Source organism: Strix uralensis, chromosome 1, assembly GCF_047716275.1.
Source record: "Strix uralensis isolate ZFMK-TIS-50842 chromosome 1, bStrUra1, whole genome shotgun sequence".
NCBI lineage: Eukaryota > Metazoa > Chordata > Aves > Strigiformes > Strigidae > Strix > Strix uralensis.
In genome coordinates, this window is record NC_133972.1 from 162420813 (window position 1) to 162442942 (window position 22130).

Consider the following 22130-nt stretch of genomic DNA (forward strand, 5'->3'; position numbering starts at 1 on the left):
CCAATCATCTAGATGACCCATAGAAACACCACATGCAACTGTATTTTGGCTTTTCTAGGACTTTATAATCTGCCAAAACATACACCCAGGCCATTAATCTACTGTGGAGATAAGGAGATGATTATCCTAAGAGACATTAAGGTTTCCAGTGTAGGTAGCCTCCTCTTTTTTCAAATATCTGAATGAATGACTGCCCTGTTCCTCAGCTTGCCAGTATAACCCTTGGCATAAATTAACACAATCCAACAGAATAAATTATTTCCCGAGGAACCATTCCACTGTCTGCCTGCCTTTACAAGGCAACTGAGGACTATAAATGAAGATGAGACTGCCTCTCACATCATGACCTCCTCTTGGGATGTTTTCCTACAAGCAATGGCTCTCGTCACAGCCTCTCTCCCAGTCCTGCCATCCCTTAGAGGTTTTGGTGCTCTCATAAAGGAAAGTGGGTAGAAGGAAAACACCACCTTTGTGTTTCTACACAAAACGGGACAAGTAACTGATCAGGGGAAGCCACGCAGAGAAAAAGTTGCAGATCCACATCAAAGCTTATCTGAAACTTCACCAAAAGGGGCTATTCTCCTTTTAAGATCTAACTGACTTTTGATGCGGTCTTTGGCAACTAGGCCATTGTATTGCAAAGGTAAATCACCTGTAATCATTCTCCTCTTCCTATTCAGGAACTCCTGTGTTCAAAAGGGGGCGTTTTACTATCATTTTTCCTTTGACAGTTACTTCTGTGCAGGGACTATTGGCAGCTTAATGGCTGAGATGTGCAGAAAAGCCACTCTGGGGGAGGGAAGTCTCATCAGCGCTTTCTTCCAATCTCCCAGCATGTTAAAAGCACTCCGAGGCACAGAGAACAGCAAGGAAGTAGCATGAATGCAAATCATAGTTTTCTCTCTTTTAATAGATCCTCTATGCATCCCCATGTAGGGAAAATGACCCAGCAGAATCCCATTCTCCTCCCTTTCCTCCTCATTCCTACCTGGAAGTAACAGAAAAGCCATTTTCAGCAAAAATAGATAGCATCACCACAATGCAAACAGATCACCCTGTCAAATCCAAGCAGCAGTGCTGTGCAAAGACAAGAGTGCACTCTCTGTTGCTGCACTACCATCCTGCTCAGGGACAACCTCTTCCCAACAAGAACGGCAGCTGCAGGTCCAATTCAGCAAATCTTACTCTTCAGATACGTGTTTTCTAACCAGTGAATGGTCCCATTCAGTATGCTTCATAATCCATTGCAAAACAATCTATTTACTGATAGATAATATCAATACTTACATGCTTGGGAGGGCTTGAACCCTCTAAGCAAAAGCATAAGGCCCTTTTCATAATCAACGATATATAAATAGGGCACTAATAAGCACAGTATCAAGAACAGAACACAAAATGGACACAAAATGCATCAGGTTTGAAGTCTCAGATAATTTTGGTATTTCACAGCAACTTAAGTCTTTGCACACATACACAGAAGGAGCAACTCTTGAGACTGTGGAGCTGCATTCATAGTTGCATCAATATTTAAGTCAGTTGCTTAGATACCTATGGACTATTAAGGTGAAGACTCTTAAACCAGAACTGTTTCCTGCCAGTTCTCTTCATGCTGCTGCAAGAGACCTTATCTTGGCATCATCTACTCACAGGGGAGATACTACATCAGCACATCACAGTCACTGTTGCTACCCAAGGTCACTACTCTGAATTACATACCTGAGGCTCAAAGACAGCCCTGCTCAAATATTAGTGACTACAGTCTCTTGGGGGAGCAAGGGCTGGGCAAAGCTCACAGATCTCTGGAAGGTGTCGTTTGTTTTGATTGGGGGAAATAGTCTTCCAAAACAAAACAAAAAAATCCTTCTGCATTTATCTTGGCTGGCTTTTAAATTCCAAGTTTCCCCAAAATCCTCTGTCCCCACATCAATACTATATTGAAGCAACGCTCTGGATGCCAAGGGTCCTGAACACTGGGACAAGGGTAAAACACTTTAAAACAGGTGCTTGAATTTGCGTTATGAGCATATTAACTGCAACTTGTAGCTCTAGCTATTTTCTTAGTATGTTAGGTTAAAAAATTCCCAACATAAGACTCTCAGAGCAGGATGATTAATTCCTCAATACTTTATTAAAGTCTTTAGTTTATACACCGCCGCTCTGTCAGCTTGTCACTAGACCATGTAAAACATCAGACAGAGAGAAGGAAACATGTTGACTAGAAGTGCGATAGACTCTCTGAACAACATTAATGAAGAGTTCTACTACACAATGCAATCAGAATAAAGATACAGCCAACCTCTACAGGTTGTTAAAATGAGATGAGACCATCCTTCCAGTACAGATGTTTTATTCACAGCACTTCTTTATGCACAGACATCCACAAAAGGGACTGACCAAGGAGTGAAAAAAGGTGAAGAGCTCCAAAGTCCAGGAAAGTTCAAAAAGGCTTAGTTTGCATACAAAACCTCAGTTAATTCCAGAAGTTCAAGTGCAAGTGGACTTCTGACTAATATTAACCACAAACACCACCAATTTACCACTGAAACATTTTAATTGTTTAAACTGCTCTCTTCCAAGCATGAAGAGAGAGAAGTACCACTCCACAGTCGTATCTCCCATGACAGTGACAAAGGACCACCTGCTTACAACTTAAATAATAAATTCCTGTTTTGTATAACTGAGGCTGAATACCCACAGGATATTATTAACATTTCCCCTCCAGCATCTGGTCTAATAAAGAAACACAGAACAGCTTTGCTGTAGTACAAAAGTTTACAGAAAGTTTGACAATTTAGTTAAAGACAATACAAAATATGTTGTCTGAATTCAAATAATTTAGGTAAAAGTACATGAATGAGAAAATATTGGTGAAAAGATTTGGGTAACTGTATTATCAGATGCATGTTCTTTGTCCCTAGAGATAACATACAGTCAAAAATACATTTATATTTTAAATTACAATAAAAGACAGCATTTTAAAATAAACACAATTTCAGGTCTACCAGCCCTTCAATGAGAATAATTCCTGTTAACACAGAACAAACTGATAGAATAAAAAAATGGAGCAATACTGAAGTCTCTGAATAAGCCTGTAGTGTTTGTTTTTCCTTTTATTGAGGAGGGAGAAGACAACAGAAAACAAAGAGGAGTGTTTTGTTAGTGCTCTCTCCTCAGTGTTTTAAAAAGTGTTTAAAAAGTATTTTAAAAAGTGATCAGAGCATCAGGGATTACTTTCATCCACACACCCCAGAAAAACCTACCCTCCTTGTAAGGAGACAGGGTATAGATCAGGCACGGATCTTCCCTGCCACACAAAGCAGTACCACATCCACACAAGAGTGGACCCTGCAGGCAAAGCAAGCTACCCCTACTGTACTCAGGGTGGCAGCTTGACCCCAACAAGCACTTTCTCTCAGCATCCAGGTCCACTATTCCTCTCAAATCACAAATTACTTCTTCACATTTGTCAAATACTGAACCCCCGGAAGTCACCATTTAGATTATGGTATCAGACAACAGCCTGAAACACCCAAGATTTCTTACCATGTGTCACTTGCCCTCCACATTTTTGTGGTCAGCTAAATAGTTTAACAAGACAACATGATTAATTTCTTTGAAGATATTTTAGTTCATTAATTCTCGATAAAAGCATTGGTTGCAGTACAATAGTTTGACATACAGCAACAAAACGTACTCTATTTACATGCACAAGCTATTTAACAACAGTACATGGTCTTTCCTATTGCCTTTATAAAATGAACACTACTATGACAGATGACACAGCCTTCCAATTGTTCTCATGAGCACTAAAAAAGTGATGAAAACAGTGTTCTAGTTGGTACGACAGCAAAGAACAGAGGCTTGGCCACTTATTCCAATGAAGATGCCAGTATCATAATGGGAAACAGTGTTGGAATTACTGTAAAGACAGCTACAAAAAAAGCTATGCAAAATTGTTTTGATGTGTACTTCAGTTTAAAAAAAAACCCAAAAACCAACACACATGAAATATTTACAGCTTAGTATAGAAACATACCAGAAACAAAAGTACATGCAGAGGAAGAAAAGTTAGAGTTTAAGGCAAGACAAATGTGTGGATGACTAAAAAAAAACCTGTCACTGAAGTACTGTAAACCAGCAGCAATCTGTTGGGGAAAGAGTGCATAATTTTCTACCAGGATTGGTTTTTGTTGGTTTGGGGTTTTTTTGTAGTTGGAGGGTTTTTTTGTTGGTTGTTTTTTTTCTTTTTAGAAAGCTTCCAACTTTGAAAATGCAAGCCAAAACTCCTCTGCATTTGTGTTCTATGCCTGGCTGAGATTTCTTTCAGTTTTACAGTTTGGTCCAGATTCTCATGGTTTAATGTACAATGTAGAGTACAGGCTACTAGGACTACTCACAGCAAGTTTTCAAAGTCTGCTTTTCAAAAAACAGATACAACACTGTCATTTTCATTAAAGGTTGATGTCAAAGTTTCAGTATTGCTGTTAAAGGGCTCCTAGCAACGAGAACAGAGAAGTCAGATTGATGACCATGACCTAAGCAATGACCTCTGTAAAATGTATATGTTACAGTAAGACTTTTCCTACAGCAAATAAGTGTCATCAGGGGATTTTTTTTTTTCCCCAAACATTTCTTTCTAGGTTTCAGAAGTGCTAACAATCCAGCAATAAAACTTTAATCTCTTCTTAGTGTCTTTTCCAAACCGTATTCAAACAGGTTAGAAACCCTCTCCTCTAATCAACAGTTACCAGTTTAGCATTATGCTACTGGCAAGTCAGATCCTGAAATATGAATATTCGATAGTTGTAATCAAATTTATTCATGACCATATAAAAAAAGCAGTTACATGTGACTGCACTGCCAGATCTATAATACACCAAGACTGCCAAAATAAAAGGCAAAAAAGGAAAAAGGCCGCAAGTCTCCTTTTTTTGTTGTTTGTTTTTTAACTAATCATCTCACAGCAAAAAAAAAGTAGCAAAGTCTTAATCTTAAATACAAAGTTATAATCTGCAAATCAGGTCCTCTAATCCAGACTGATGGTACACTTTGTTTCAACTGAACCACCCATTACAACCTTGCAATGCAAATTTACAACTCATTCATACCCTGAAGTGTTCCCTGGCCTTGTCCACCCAATCAACTATTCACACCTTACTTTAAGCAAAACAATAAAAAAAATGTTGTTTGTGGTTTTGAAACAGTTGGTCTGGATTCTTTAATACCACACGACAAATTTAAGGATATCTCAAACTCAATTCTCAAGATACTGTTTACAAAAGAAAAAAGAGGCATGAATATGGAAGTACAGAAGGTGTTAAAACACACTAAAAATGGACCTGGTAAAGAGTCTACACTGGAAACACTTACCTTGTCAAAGCATTAAAATGATCATCTCAGAAGACAATTCAGAGACACTTAGTCAGAATTATGAAAAAATGCAAACTAGACTGTCATAGATCACCAAAATATCTAATCCAAAGGCAGTGCAAAATGATGGCTGGTGAGGGGGCAACCAGTTGTGGCAGGTGCACCCACCCAGTGAAAATGGGGCTTCCTGGCTGCTGAAATGTAGCAGCCACTGATTTCTTTTTTCGTGCCCTTGTTCTCAGGGCTTTATGGTAACTGGGGCCCTCAGCCAATAAGGGCTGATACTGACCACAGATCAGACTGGGCTCAGGTATAAATGGAGTCCCCTGGGGAGCCATTTTGAGCTAGTCCCTCCCGGAGCATTGCACTGCAGTCAAGGACTGTCCCCTTGGGTCAGGACGCTGCCCAAAGAAATTCCCTGAGGTTGAAAGCCCTCATTTTCTAGGTGAGTGACTGAGCATTTTGGATTGTTGTTAAATCCTAGAAGTTTGTGTGGTGATAGTTTTTGTTCTCCTCTCACAGACATTTGAACCTGCTGTTTGTATGTTTGCAGAGTGCTGGTCAATTGTGTTGAAAATAAATTTTATTTTGTTTGTTATTTACTCATTTCGAGAGCCTCTGCAACACCAGTCGTCTCACAAACTGAGTGACTTCAAATTACTCATGACTTAATAATCTGCATTGAAGGACCTGATGGACAGCAGTGAAATTTTTGTCATGCAATTATAACCGTTAAGCAACCAATATGCAACTCAAGAGTGATACTGTCATCCATGGTGGATTATCACCATAAAAATTCCATTAAAGAATAAGGTCAAAGGGGAAAGTGGTAAACATCAGTTGCCATAAGTGAAAACACTTCAAAAATTTACAATTAAATAAAAAGTTAAATGGTATCTTATAAAAAGAAGTACTGAACACAAAGCCACAATAAATTAGTGTTTCCATAAAACGACATGCTGAAGGTTTTGTTCCCAAGTCTATACATTTTTAACTGTCTGTTAATTCCTAAATATTGACAGCGTAATTGAATAGTTGAGGTACAGTAGTTTACATTTGTATGTCTTGTAAAAAGGTTAATTTTTTTCTTCCAGTTTTTCTTCCTCATCACCAAAGAACAACAAAGGAAACATTCCTAAAATGCAGCCAATGGTCACTCCAATAGCTTTACCCTAGAAAAAGGAGGAAAAAAATTAAGTTTCTCACTGATCAGTTGTTAGTCATTTGCTGTGTAGTACCAACACAATCAGGAAAACAGACCCTTTGTTCTAGTTTTTGGTTGGGAGCCACATTTTTCTTAGCATGCAGACTAGAAACAAAATCTATGAGAGAGACACAGATAGGACAAGGTTAGAAACAGGATGTGCTGTGATAAGAGAGATATAAAAACATAAAAATTTTGAATAAAGAAGGGAATGACCCAGGGTGATAAGGGAGGAGACAATGATTCAAAAGGATTAAAAGGTTGGTCAGGAAGACAGGGAAGGAAAGAAAAAAAAACCCACCACACACCACCCACACACATTTTAGGTGCAATTGTAAATGTATCTGCTTGCATCTGGTAATGCAAATTATCAAAGTCAGGAACAAGGAATTTCTTGCAAACTTGATGGCTTGTAAAGGCACAAGGCAAAGATTTAAAAAAAAGAGATTAGAAAACATTTCACAATTGACCTAGATGTGAAAGTCAAGAGGACAGAAAGAACTAACACAGGCAACATCCAAACCACATCACCAGCTGTAGGTGGACAGTGTTGAGAAACTTGAGACAGTGGGTAAAAAAGAAAAAAATGCTAGCATACAGGTGAAGATGCTCAGAAGTGCTTTCACAGAAAAGTGAATGAACTGCAGTGGAATGACAGACTTTTGCCACACACTCAGCTTCCACCACGAAGACTTACATTAGACAGACGAGAGGGCAGCCCACTGACAACATGCCAATTCTTTCCTACTCAATGCTTTGATCTATCACTGCTAAAAGCAGACTTTTTTCCCCCCTAACTTTGCTTCAGCAAGTGTTTCTCTTCCCTTAAATCTGCAAAGATACTTTTCCCCATGAAGGTTCATTCTGGCAAAGTGAAAGAAATATCCGTTTCTTTACTCAGTTTCTTATAATCTGTTTCTTTAATCAAAATAAACTAACACACTCATTGCTAAGGGGGATTGCTTCAAATGTTTAAATGTTAATTAAGTAATCATCCTGAAAATTAATCTGCAAGGTGAGTGTCCTGTAACTGTAAATGCAGGCAGTGAATATTACTCAAAAATTAAGATTACCCAGGGGAAAGCTAATTTCACATCCAAGCTAATTTAGAATATTAGAAATGAATACATACTAGCACAGGTATATGAATAGCAAGCAATTCACAAAGAAAGTATAGGAGTAAACTACTAAGAGGTCATAACTTTCAAATAAGCTATCTTATCACAGTAGCCAGAGCTCAACCCAGGTATCTGCATAGCATACATAAAGTCACTGCAGACACATCCACGTTACAAGTCATTCGTGGCTTGGTGCATACAAAAAAACCACCCAAGCCCAAAACAATCCAGTCTCGTGATGCTCCCTGACATAGGCTCACAACTAAATCTGCCATGAAATGGCCAAAATGTTGGTGGCTATTAAGTATTTAATGGCAAAAGTGACAAAAAGGATTTATCATATATTGCTTTGAACAAAAAAAGCTCCATGCAAACAGTGCCTGCCTACAGGATACTCACCAAGTGTGCACTGAGACGCGTTTGCCACATATCAGCTTGTTTGGGTGTCAGATCAGGGATTGACAGACCCAGTCGTGAAGCTAAAGCTTCTACATAACCTGCAAGACTGGAAGAACAAGAAAACAAGTACAAATAATTTTGGATCTGACAGTATCTTCTAATAAGGATTTTGAAATATTTGAAGTGCTGAACTTAAAATGAATAGCTTCTCCTTCAGCTTACTGGTAAAGCCATCGAGAGGTAAATATGGGAAATTGTTTAGACTTCTGATGGTCACATTTTGCAATGTAAGTTAACTAATCTTCTCACTGAATTAATACGCAATATTTCCAGAAAAAACTACGCAGTGAGACACAACTGTTGTGACCGTTACTGCATTTTTGCAGAGCTTGTAAGTAACCTTTACTGGAGGAAAGGTTACACACACACTAGTTAGTAATAAACCTTGTTATCTGCAGAAGAAAAAAAATTAGAGGGAAAGTGGGAAAAAAAGAGGCATAACAGACAGCTTTATTTTCAGCAATTACTCAGAAATTTTCTTTGAAAAATAGTCAGGTACATCTGTTTATATCAGAAACAGGTACGCCTAGATCTGAAGACATTACAGATACAGAATTGTTTTATCTGAGAAGGAAATGTCTTCAGATCTAGGCATAACAATCTGAGGAGGTATATTAGGTATATTCTATCACAGCAACATATGACATCACAAAAAATGTATTTTTCCATTTTGTATTTTAATGAACACACTTTTTGTAGAAAAAGTTCTAATACTTCCTTAAAATCAAGCATTACCTACAGAGTACACTGAATCAGGTTAAACACCAACCCCAGTTTTATCACTTAAAATATATAATACTGCAATAGCAGTAGAGTTATTCTGCTTCAGAACTATGGCACTGCAGTTTTAACCTCAACAAAAACCACCTAATATTCCAACTTTTTCTTAGGAAGGACAGCATACATTTCTACAGTCATGTAGCTTACTGAAGCAAAACTCAACAGCTAGGAAAAAAAAATAAAACAATTTCAGCAGTTTATATATTTTAGTTCAGTAGCACCAATAATGTTTGCAAGAGAGAAAAAACCCCATATACTTAACACAAGTTCAGACATACCCCAGTCCGGCTAAATCTGAAACAAGGTTTCCCAAAGCTGCAGCTGGAGGGAGGAAGAAGGAAGAGAATGGGAGAAGGCAAAGTATTATTTTAATTACAAACAAAACCAACCAGTTCCTCTCCCTTTTCTCAGTACTTATAGCACAAAAGACTAGAAGTAAGCGTCTTTTAGAGTTTTTCTTCTGACCTTATTGCAGTTTGTAATAACAGCAGCAGACTAACAATAATAGGAAGTGCAACTATATTCTCAACTTATAGGAAGAAAACTTGAGAAATACAAAAAGACAACACTGACACCTGGAAATCAATGTAACAGCTTTTCAGATTGGAGTTAAATACAGCCATATGCAGTTGCCAGTTTCATACAGCTAACGTTGGACACCAAGCAAGGCCTTCTAGTGCCTGAAGAGACACAGGAGCACTGGAAACCAGAGGAGCTGTTACACATGTATGTAGCTTTCATAAACCTTTCAACATATCCATGAACTGTGTCAGTTTAGGAATAAATACTGTACATATGATTGAATAAAGTTACACACTTAAGATACATGATTTCACAGCAGATCTTACTGAGATAAGCTTGCTTGTGACTGTCTTGCATTGCAACAGAGGGCTACAAATTTCCAAATTATTAACTTCTGCTGTATACATTTTCATTTAAGCTATCTGTGTGCTTTCGAGCAATGCTGCACCTGCAGTTGGTGCATCCATGAGCAGGTTTTTCCCTCTGACATTGCAGAGGCACCAAAGCTGCTGAGCAGAGCTTATCAGTTTTGGCCAGCACAGGAGCAGGGTCGCTGCTTGGCCTTCCCATGGTATCACACAGAGGCAGAGAAGCTGCCAAGAACACCAGCCAACGCAGTAAAAGGACACCAACACTGATCTTCACGTAGCACTGCAAGCAAACAGCAACTTACAAATATGTATAGAAGCACACATAAATATCAGACCCTAGGCAATTTAGAGCAGTTCCACTACAGAAATGCGAATACACTTTGCCAAGCAACCTAGGATTTGAACTTTCAGATTAAAACCAATAAGCATTTCAAAAGCTATTTGAACTGAAATTCCATTTCTGCAAATGAAATTCATCCTTGGTTCAACCAAAGATTGTTTCTTTATTAAGAAAGGCAGCTGCAAGCCCAAGGAAGAGCTATTTCCAGCCCTGTGGCCCGCTTCCAGCCTAAAATACAGGCATGTGCCATGTTAGTCTATACATACTGCATTTTTATTACTTGCCTGCCATAGTTGAAATCCCTAGGACAACTCCAATTGACAACTCTATTTGGGTTCCCTGAAAAATAAGAGTTTTCTCATTATTTAAGGGATTTGGAGTTAAAATACATTATATTGAATTAACTGGTGAAAGTATTGTTTACTGCTTATGTTAAGATTGAAAGGATAAATGGACAGTATTTCTACTAGATCTACACATCTACCCTCCTAGCATGTGTATCTCCCCCTAGGACAAGAGCCTACTTCTGATATTCTTTTAATATTTTATACTGTTTCATAATGGCCACCTAATGGACAAAACTGTAATTCCTATTTCTGCACACCATTTTCCCCACTGTAATTCTTAGCTGAATGCACAGCTTTGAATGCAAACTTCTACAAATACTGAGCAAATAAAACATCGTGTTATAGCTCCTTACTTTTTCACTTGAAGAAACGAAATCGGAGCGAACTGCACAATGGAACAGCAGTACAAGGTCCAAAGATGATAGACAATGTGCACGAATTAAAAGAAGACATGTTCCAGTTGGATGTAGGAAAATGTTTTCCACTGTGAGAACAGCTGACTATTGGAACAGGTTGCCCAGACAGGCTGTGCAGCCTCTGTCCTTGGATCTTCTCAAGACCCGCAGGATAAAACCATGAACAACTTCGTCTGACCTTAAAGCTGACCCTACACTGAGCAGGAGGTTAGACTAGAGACCCTGAGAAAGTCCCGAGCAGGAGCAAGAGTAAAGACCTAGTGGGTCCTGGGGTCCCTTCCCACCTGAATTATCCCATGATTAAGATCACACTGTCAGTGATAGTTCTACACAAGGAACAGTATCTTTGGCCTTTATCCATCTTCCTGTTCCACTAGCCTATTTCATTTTCCAAATGAACAGGAAAGTATCTCATAGTGTTACTCAGAAATGCCAGGCTACATCAGTACAAATCAACATCAGCACTAACATTGCCTGCGTCACTCAGAACAAAGGAACACATCAGCAAAACCCCTGAAGACCTAGTCACCAACACATTATAATCACATTATCATCAGTCAGTACAAAAAAAAATATTGACTACATGATCATAAATGTGTCTTGCAGCACAAATTAGGAGAGGAAAAAAGCAAACCTCAGTTCAGTAAAATCAGTTACAATATTGCCCTTCAGAAGGAACAACACTGCATTCTGCAAAGGCTGAATAGAGCACGGACATTTTCTTTAAAAAAGAAAAATTAAAATAGAAATTAGTGAGTCAATACAGAGGGAACAGAGTCTTCCTGAAGCTCTCATTTACTCATGTAGTACTTGTACAATAAGAATTTTACCGACTCGATCAAGGAATTAAATAATGAACTTACCGCAGCGATCATAATTGCGTTATCCAAAAATCCAAACCCTACAAAAGGTAATGCATTGTGGAAGAACACTAAAAGAAATAAGTAACAAAGAGAAAATAAATATTTATAAGGGAGTTCACTAGTTCACACGAACTACTGAAATGTCAGGCTAATACTGTCTTTAAGAGAAACAAAGATAACATACAGAAAATCCCTTTCCTACTACTTCTATTAGTGACCTTTTTATTTCTGGGAGGTTTGGTAAAACCTTCTGCTACCCATAAGCGTTACTAGTGGCTTGTGAAGAACCAGTTACAACTTACTCTGCAAATACTTGTATAATTTTGGATGGAAGCCACTTATGCCTACTACTGCATAAGAGAAATATTTGAAACTACACAAATTTTGACACTATTTATTCATTTCTAGCTGATGTTGCAGTATCAATGAAGATTGCCAGGACTCCCTGCATTCTTCTCTTGCTTGAAATAAAGCCTCTTCCTCTGAAAGTCCCTCCCTATTCCTGTGCAAGAGCTTCATCTTCTTCACACACTCCTAAAAATTCATATTTTAAGAGGATTGCTTGGAGCTAAGCAATTGTTATCAAAAGCCCTTCAGCTTAATCTGCAAATGCTAAGGTGGTTTTCACTTGTATGTCATACAGTGTTGATTATCTCACTATTCAACTCAAACTTCTGTGTCTTGATTTTCTTTGGGTACTATGCTGAGAGGTAGTTAGACTTGAAGCTGCTCCTCAGTACATTGTTTAAGACATCAAATTCCATCTTGTTTCATGCATTTTTTCTTTTCACCCCTGAAACTCCAAGTAAACCCTATTTCAAAATATTTTCTATTGCAGGAACTTGGAACATGCTGGTCTGAATAATTTCTAACAAGCACAGTGCTACCCCAGCATTCCTTTGTCCTGCTCCGTTTTCTCTTTCAAGTTTTAGCTTCTAAGTTTCTGATGGCAATAGGATTGAATTTACACAGCATTGCCTCCAGCTGAGTTTCAAGGTGCTAGCATCATAAGACTAAATACAGCACCAAGGACAGACTACATGACTAAAAATACAGCTTAGAAAGTTAGAACTTCTCGTGTTTTTTAACATTTTAGATGCATCAGCTATTTAGGGTTTTTAGGGTTTTTTCCCCACTTCAGATGGGACCAATAATTCCTGTATTTTATAAACTTGAGGTGCAAACATATGAAGAGGGAAGAAAGAAGAGTACATGAACCTCAGAGTCTCATGAAAAGAAACTGGTTTGAGTCCCTTTTAGGTTTACCTCTCACAGACAGCAAGAATCCATGATCATATAAAAAAAAAGTCACACTCAAGAGGTCTTTCATGCTCAGGTAGTAGAACATGTTTGGACTTCCGTAACTACTTTGTAAGAACACACATACCTTCTTAAATGCACAGGTAAAAGACTAAAGCACAGAACGTATGAAATTTTCCAAATTATTTTTTTAAACCATCACAGGACAAAACTCCCAAAAACATAAATAACAAAAGCACACAGAGATGCCTAGCATTTTCAAAATGTGTGCATCAAACTCTGGAGCTACAAAGGGAGCTCGAATTCTTACCGAAGTTGACAGAATTTTGGAATCCATGGAGTAAACAGAACCCCAGGGACCAAGCAAAAAACCCAAAGAAAAATGAGTGAAGATACCTAGAATAGGGAAATGTTCAACTAAATATGTTTGCTCACTGACAGAGTTTAAAAACACAAAAATACGCTGTTTTGGAAGCTACATCGGAATTTGAATGACCGTGGTATCATAAAGAATACCAGATCTATTCCCAATTTCTCTGCAATTTTCTCCCACTTCTCAGTCCACTTAAAATATATGCAGTAAGAAGCAAGTCAATAGTTTTAAGCTTAAACACAAACCCCCCCACAAGGTACTTCAGCGTCAACACCACTCAGCTTACAAAACATTTGCTGCTGGCTTTAAACAGCATGGTCTCATTTGGGCTTTCTGTCCTACTTTCACTAAATGGTGCACATTCTCCAGCTGAGGTGTTATGAAAATAAAGAAGGCAGGGTGACTGTTGGTTCTTGCTTTCATTTTCTGTTACTCCATACGACAGGGATGAGGACAGACCAGCTCTTGTAGGAGAAAGATGAAGCAATTCAAAGACAGACGGCACAAGTACTGAACCACATTCAACAAACATTCTTCTTTTACCATGTTTCAGTTGTCCTGGAGATGGTGGTGCAACCTCCAACTTCTCTAGAGAAGTCAAAACGAAATAAGAAAGTTAGCTAGTTCATCACAAATTCAGTTTATTATACTATGAAGTGTTTACCAAATTATTAACAGGCAAAAAAGCAGTTATGTTATTTAACGGCTTTAAAATTTGAAGAAAAATGCTTCACATCTACATTTTTATTATTTTTACAAAAGGTAACATGATATGAAAAGCCACAAAGTCTTAGAATATTACAAGACTAAACTAGTATAGTGATTATGCAAAGTAAGAGCATACATTAGAAGCCACCCAATAGCCATCTTTATTATTGAAAATTAGAAAAACACACTAAAATTAGAAAAAACAGGACATCTAATAAAAACTGCATTTTAATATTTGTTTTTAGAGGTCCTCTAGGTAGGCATCAGACAACCTTCTTTCCTCCAGAGACAGTCTGAAAAAAAAAACACCCTATCATTTCTGACAGACTAGTGTGAGAATGAAAGAAAAATACTACAACATTAGAGACCACTGATTTCAGTAACAGCAGATCAAGTTTGGTCATTTGTTGCATGTTTCAGGTATCCTGGGTTCAAACCATTAAGAGCTTGGGAGGACCAGGACATCACTCCTGAACATGAGAGAATAGTCTGTAGGAAGCTAATAGAGGTGATGCACAGAATGCAGCAACAGCTACCCATTTCACAGGGACAAGGGAAAGAAAACAAGCTACATTTTTAGGCTTTTGTTGTTTTTTTTTTTTTTAAACGTGGATATTGAGCACGAGACCCCTTTTCAAAGCAGAAAAAAGTTGCCCCAATATCTTTCAGTATTATGAACCCTGAGCTTTTGACAAGTTGCTTCCATACTTTTGATTAGGTAACTTCTATAGAAAAAGATAAAAAATGGTAAAACATGACAGGAGCCTACAATGCTACTCCAAGTACTCAGATTTTACTTGGGGCACCCAAGTACATGAAAAGACAATGCTGCCAACACAGGCTGTGAATCATTTGAGCGTATGTCTGAACAGCGCAGACTAGAGTGAGTATCCCTGCATCCAAGTCATTCAAAGCTACTGTAAAGGAGAAACTATAATATTCACTTAAATTAACTTTTTTGGGGAAAAAAAAATGTTTATACCATAATACCAGTATTCAGTCAACCAGGCCACTGACTTCCAAAATAATTTCATTAATTTAAGGTCTTAAACTATAAGAACTTTCAAGCTTTAGCAGTTATTGAAGAGCTGTTTCTTCCCTCTGCCCAACAAAACTACCTAAGCTCTGCAAACACCAGTTGTACTCGTCATGCAAGCAGGAGAAGTACAGCACAAATATTACAGAAATAAAGATTATTTTTTTTTCCCTAGAAAAAGCCTAGGAATTCACAGATTCAAACTTCAGGCCGGAGAAGGAACATCCCTGTTAAACAGAGGGGAGCCCTGCAAGAGCCAGTCTTCCAAAGCCACAGGCATCACTGGTGCCTGACAGCCAGAAAACATCAGACCAAAATTTTCAGTTTATATTCAGGAGCTGGACGGGACTGATGGGAGTGGAGATGGGACCCATTTTCCCCAAGACAAGCTTCCTCTGTGCTGGTCCACATATGGTCTCCTTCCATCCTCACGGGTTAAGTAGAGCTTTTACAGAAGCATGGAAAAAGAGCTCTGTCTATATATACTAGTACTGCCCTTTGAGAAAAGCTGCTGAAAGACAGCAAATCTGTACAACACTGGGCAAAATCAGAGCCACTCTGAACCAAAGAGATTAACTGAGGCAACTGTTTCCAGAAGCTCTAGATGCCCTGAGGATGGCCAGGCAACCTAAGCCAGCACCATCACATTCCTGATGAAGCTTTCCTAACCTCCTCTTGCTCCATCCTGCTGGATGCCAGGATGAGAATGAAAACCCAGAATCACAAACTCAAGCACAGGAGGTCACTGAGAAGAGTGCTGGCCTCCACGGCTTTCTGCTCCAAGGGGAAGCTATCGCATCAACCAGCTATCACATTGACCATGTGACATTGCCACTGAAACCATCCCCACTGAAGTACCATCTATTCTTCTGATACAAGGATTTCATGATAAAAAAAAAACTGTAACAGCATAAACAAACTTCCAGGAAACACTCTGTTTACCTCTGAGGAAGACATCTTTTCATAGTTTGCCCTGATTACGATAACCAATTAGTTTAGATAATTCCCAAGTGAAGTATTTTGGGTACCAACAGAGAATACAGAAGACTATTTGGTTTGTCACAAAATACTACAAAGCTCTAGAACATCAGTCTTGTGGATATAACTACAATTGACTTTTGAGTTTCATAGCACATGGCAGTCTATGTAATTACACTCTATTCAGTGTAGATCAAAAGCTATTTTAAAAAGCTAAAACCCAGTGTGTAACTGATTTTAGAAACTTACTACCAGAAGGAGGAATTGAGGGCAAGCATTTGGTAGGAGAGGGAAAAAAACAACCCGCACTTGTACATCTATGAATAATGGGAGTTTCAAGTCGCATTAACTAAAAAGGACATAAACCTCCTCCTTCAGAACTTAAGTCAGGGACTATCTTGGTTGGGATGGTTTTAAAAGGAGAGGCTGAAGGACATTACTTTGGAGTTAGAGGAAAGATAAATTAGTGCAAGGTAGAGGGAAAACAGCTAGGGATCAAATATAAGTGAAAATTACTTTATCATTGACATAACTTGTTTCAGTAGCATGGGATTCCTGCTAAAGAGCCATTTTATGAAGCAGGGCACCTAAGGTGCTTCAACACCACTAGGGCAGTCAAATGTTAAAAGAGAGGTCACTAAGGACAGCATGGTGGCACCATGCTCTGGAGACCAGACTGCTCTTGTCCAGCCATAAGAAACCCTTGCGTAGGTAACAGTCTTCCTGTCGCATCCCTAAGAACTTTCTTTTATAAAAGAGAGTCTTGCCAAACTCATCTGGAAGTGTGCCTGACACACAGCTTCTCGCATCACTGAGATAAAAATTAATCTGGGAAAAAAAGATCTGGGATCACGTGTACTAATGAGACAGGGATAGGAAAAGTCTGACAGAAGAAGTTCAGATGAGTAGTACAGGTCAGCCCTGCTCACGCACCAGAGAGGGGAAGTTCCAATCCTGACACTCTCTCTGACTGAACCAAGACATATCTTTAGCCTAGAGAGGGCATCTAGTCCCACCCCTGGCTCAAAGGAGGGTCAAATCAGACCAGAATGCCCAGGACCTTGTCACACAGTACCTGCAGGACCACACTCAAGGAAAAATCTGTTCCCTGTGGAGCACCAAAACAAGCCTTTAAGCACAAAGACAACTTCACAGACAGCTGAAATACGCTCTGCCACTGCGAGGTAGAGCACTGCCCGCTATGGGAAAGAGGGCTGGATCAACTTAGCTCTACTTGCAGAGGCCAAGGCTTAGTTTAAAGCTGGGACATTGGGAGGAAAAAAAGAATTAAAGCAGGAAGAATTAAATAACCTCTGTGTCATGAAAGCCAATAACCTTTTTACAGAACCACTTCCAATACCACCTCTTTAAAGCACAACATACTTCAAAACTCTGCAAGATATGAAGGCACCTGGGGAATACATCTCGCAGAGTGCCAAAAAAATTCTTTAAAGCAATTTTTTAAAATTCTAGATAGCAAAATGTATTTCAGAAAAGGGTATTTATTCATAGGAAGCTGTTCTGACTATTTGAATTGTCAAGGCTCTGCAAAAAACAAGAAAAAAAATCTTCAGAGTACAGCAAAGGAAACATACACTTTGCTTGTTTTACTGGAGGGAAAATAAAAATCCAAATTACAAAACAAGAACTGAATTCAGTCAGAATCCAACAGTTCAGACTTCAAATATCTGGGAAAAAAAACCTGAAGTACTCCAGTACTGCATTTCATGTTAGCCGTTCACCAGCTCATCCTGTGCCATAGTGCTCAGTAAGACACCAGAATTCATCTTATTGCAAAAGGAGTAAAATGAAATGGCAGCGTAGGAATAGTGCTATTTTGCAACTGACATTCATTACCATAAATGAAGTTATAAATCAAGGTTCAAGTGCAATACAGTTCACACACCCTGAATTAGCAAAGTCTGGGGAGCAGAAAAAGAAATGTAACTGCCTCTTAAACTGTTCTAGATCTTTTTTTAATTTACAGTATCACTTTTTTGCTAACTGAACATTTACCTTTTTTTAAAAAAATAGATAGAACCCAGGGGGGAATATAAAGCTGTCAACATAAATAATACCATTATCCACAACTTGGCCCAAATCCAGCAAGTTAAATTCACTCTGGCAATTGTAGCCAATTTAAACCAAGACAGTACTTGCAATTTAGTTTTAAGATTATTATCCTTACCCCCAATTGACTAATGGATAATGGAGGTGCATTTATTCAGACAGTTGGCACAAAAGCCCAACCAAAAACCAGACAGTTGTCATCACCAGTTTTTGAGTTACCAATTTTTAAAGAACTAGTACACAAAAGAACTTGCAAGCCTAAAGGCACATGTTATGTTTTATTAAAATTGCTGCTAACACTGCCATAAAATTTTATAGCTAAATCTATTACTGTCACCCAGGGGCAAGAGACATGTAACAGTGTTAACAGGTACTATGGCCAGGGCTAGCCTAGGAAGATACATGCTATAGCTGAGTAGTGTTAAATCCAAGACAAAAATATGAGCAGTGTTTTATACATTTTTAAACAGTGAGCAAATTGTTAAAATTAATTATTTCACAACGAATATCAAGAAGGGAAGGAACAGCAATATGGAAAATATTAACAATCTACATCCATTACAACCTCATTGTAGGCTCTGAAGGTTAGCGTCTCATCTGGAAGTTAGGGAGGGTTTTGTCTCAAATGCATCAAATGGTTTCCTCCAAAAAGCCTGTCCAGGTCATTTCAACAAATCATTCAGATACACACCATGGATGCAGCAAAGGCTTCACTTGCACAGAACAAGAAATCAAAGCAACTGCTGCATCTATCAAAAAGAGGTACAAAATTCTGGATTGGAGCCTAGAAATGAGATGTGTGTTATTGCTTTGTTCAGTATCTAGAGGTGGATCCTTAAGAGTGAATTCTGACTATGATGTATGAGTTCATTCATGGAATAAGCTCATAAGGCCCATCTCCATAGCCCTTCGTTTCTCCTGTTTTTCTCTATGTTTTAACAAAACCTGCAAAAATCTCAGTACATACAGCAAAACACAAAGTTGAAAAACCATATCCATTGATCTTCAGTTGGGTTCCCATAATATTTCAAATGAGAAAAAACAATCCATGAGTTGACAGCAAAGAAAAAATCTGCATCATTTGTTATAACTCACAAATGGTTTCCTGTTACTACAGCAATTAAGGCATGAAAGGATGCTGACTCGTGCAGTGCTAAATATAAACTTGGCCGCTAGCCCGTTCAGTCACATGCACATGAGAAAGCTGAGCGAAGCACTAGTAAGAGATGAATAGACAGAGGACATGATAGGATAATTTCTCGATTACCCCTGAAAAGATAACTATGTCCAACCAAATATTCTGCATAAATACAAATAGGACATTAAAGATTTTTTTTTTTATACTCTCTGTAACACTGTAGAAAATTACACAGTGGTCATGTTTCATTTCCCTCCTGACAAGCCTTGAAGTAGCAGAAGAGATTATCATCTTTATTTGAAACTGTTGTTGTATCTACTTGACCAAGTGTTGAACAAGCTTTGCAGGAGTCCTGTTTGCTCTCTGGCATCAGTCAACCAATTCCCTTCAGAACAAAACCCAGGAGTGATTTCAGGCATAGTACCTTCCTGGGATCCCCTCTGAGCAGGTGGGCAGCCTGGACATATGGGCCCCAGGACAAATCCAGGGCTAAGTGCCACAAACAATGGATGCATCTACCTGCTCCAAAGGAAAAAACCTCTGTGACTCTGCACCACCTCATCTAGTGGTCAGTAGTTTCTCCCTAGAACAGACGCATTTAGCAACAGAAATGTACATTATTTCTCACCAGATGCAGGATAGCCTAGGTTTAAATATCATATAACTTAATTTCAGCTTTATCTGCAGTGCTTACTGGATGTTCATCATCAAATATTGTGAGTATACAATACACTCATCCTACTATCCCTTCCAAAAATGTGATACACCATTCATATCATTTTAAAGATGTTTAACAAAACAGAGACCTAAGGTGAAAACCATGACCAGAAACCTAGGGAGAGCATAAAATGCAAACAAGTATCCAGAGACTCAAATTACTGTCTTCATCACTAAGAGGATTTTTTCTCCTGATCTAATCCAATTCTCTATCAGTGCCTTATAAACTCAAAGGTCAACCTTTCATTTCAACTCAAGCAGGTTCACACGAAAATAGGATTTGCAGTCATTTGCTTAACAAGGTCTCAAACCACAGCTGAAAAACATTAAAAATAAGATGCTTGCCTCAAGATTTAAGGGGGTTAATCTGCTAAAATGATGACAATGCAGAAAGGACTTCCAGTTTGTAATAGAGATGTAGGGTAATGATAGAAATACAGAGTTTGAGCTGTCTCCTTAAGAGAGAAATGGAAAACATAAAAAAAAAAAACCAAGCTGAAGTGTTTGTATAACAATGCTATAGTAACATTGATAGGAGACTGAACAGGAACAGTAATGTGGTATTCTGCTCTGAGCATTCCGGAAGTGAATGGTTATACATTATTTAACAAAAAAAAAAACAAACTAAGAAGGTAATTGTGTGCTGCCAAGAAATAAACCGGCTGTAGCAATTCCCTGACTGGAGTGAGCCATCCACAGAGTCAAAATTCTCTGCCTCAAAAAACCAAAGTAATACCCATCATCCCAAATGGAGGTTGGCTCTTCTTTCCCTCCTCACCCTCTCCATTTCAACACTTGGGGACTCCAATGAGTTCCTGGGAGCTAGAGGAGGGTCACCTCCCAATGGCACAGCAAACTTCCATCTTCAGATGAATGAATCTTCCCCTGGGATTATTAAGGCCCTCTCCACTAGCTATGGAAAAAGACCAGATAAGTACTGCAGACTAGCATCAGAGTGGAATTAATCTCATCCAAATATACTCACCTAACTGTTTCAGTAAAATGAGGTGTTGGCACTTCTCTATCAGCACTGATATTTCCTGGGCCTCTCTGGTTTGAGGTATCTATCAATTATTTCACCAGTTTGCAGCTGAACAGAGCAGCAGCTCAGCAACAGTTTTGACCTGGCTACAAGTAAGACCACAGTATCTACGCATTATCAGGGTGTGAGATTAGGTTTTTGGTTGTCCTCCGTAGCAGGTTCAAGTAAGATGATAAGCAAAGCAATTCCGTGGGACACCACAAAAGATTTGTTAACAAGACTTATCAGAGCTCTGTGCACAACCAAAGAGATCTGATCTAGTAGAGGGCTTTCATCACCTTTAAATAGAGCAGTGTTAGGCATCACTGATGCCTACATACAAGCGCTCATGAAATAACCAGGGAGTTATATATACAATTATAATATCCTTTATTTAATGATGTTCCCCCCAGGCCCTGTTTTAAAAAAGAAATCTGAGGAGGTGGTGAGAGATGAGTTTGTTTATTCCCACTCCTCCTCTTCTTTATGCCCTTCCTCCACCTGCCCAAACCCACACTTGTTTCCCCAGGAAGAAGGCAAAGGGAGGTGGCAAGGTAATTTATGAAGAACAGGGAGCAGCGTTGGCTTTCGAGCCCAGGCACATGATCCTGTGCTTGCAGCCAGCAGCACATCCCCTTGGAGGACGAAGCTGACTGATGACAGCCTGTGCAGCACCCGGGGGAACCATGATGCTTCCTCCTCCGCTGCCCTAGCACAAAACTGAGTGTATTAATAACATGGGGGACTTAACGCCTCATAGCAGATGTAGTGGACCAGGTCCACTCTACACTCACTGGCTTTTTTCAACACACTTGCTCTTTATACTGTCATTCCCAGGCACAGGATGTGAGATTTTGCCTTTCAAGACCCTTGGGTTCTGCAAAATGAGAAAAAGCAACCTTGGCTAACATCAAGAGATGCTTACTGTAGGAGCAAATCCAAGGCCAGCAACGCCAGTGCTTCCCACAGACCTGGTACCAGCAGCACCAGCACCTGTACTCAATTGAACAGCAACAACTCTTCCAACAGCCAACACCAC

The 22130-nt window shown here is 39.0% G+C and overlaps 1 protein-coding gene across 5 annotated transcripts in view; it reads right to left on the reverse strand.

Moving 5' to 3' along the window:
- Window positions 1-2109: 2109 nt before the first annotated feature.
- Window positions 2110-22130, reverse strand: part of TMEM65 (transmembrane protein 65) — a 34922-nt gene continuing 14901 nt past the window's right edge. For 4 of the 5 annotated variants that reach the window (XM_074887551.1, XM_074887540.1, XM_074887523.1 and 1 more), the window contains 6 exons: window positions 13967-14011; window positions 11791-11858; window positions 10449-10503; window positions 9210-9252; window positions 8092-8197; window positions 2110-6542 (listed from right to left, as the gene is read on the reverse strand). In XM_074887551.1, coding sequence (XP_074743652.1) covers window positions 6447-6542; window positions 8092-8197; window positions 9210-9252; window positions 10449-10503; window positions 11791-11858; window positions 13967-14011 — 413 coding nt within the window. In that variant the 3' untranslated portion in view covers window positions 2110-6446. The other variant, XM_074887532.1, reaches the window with a different exon arrangement.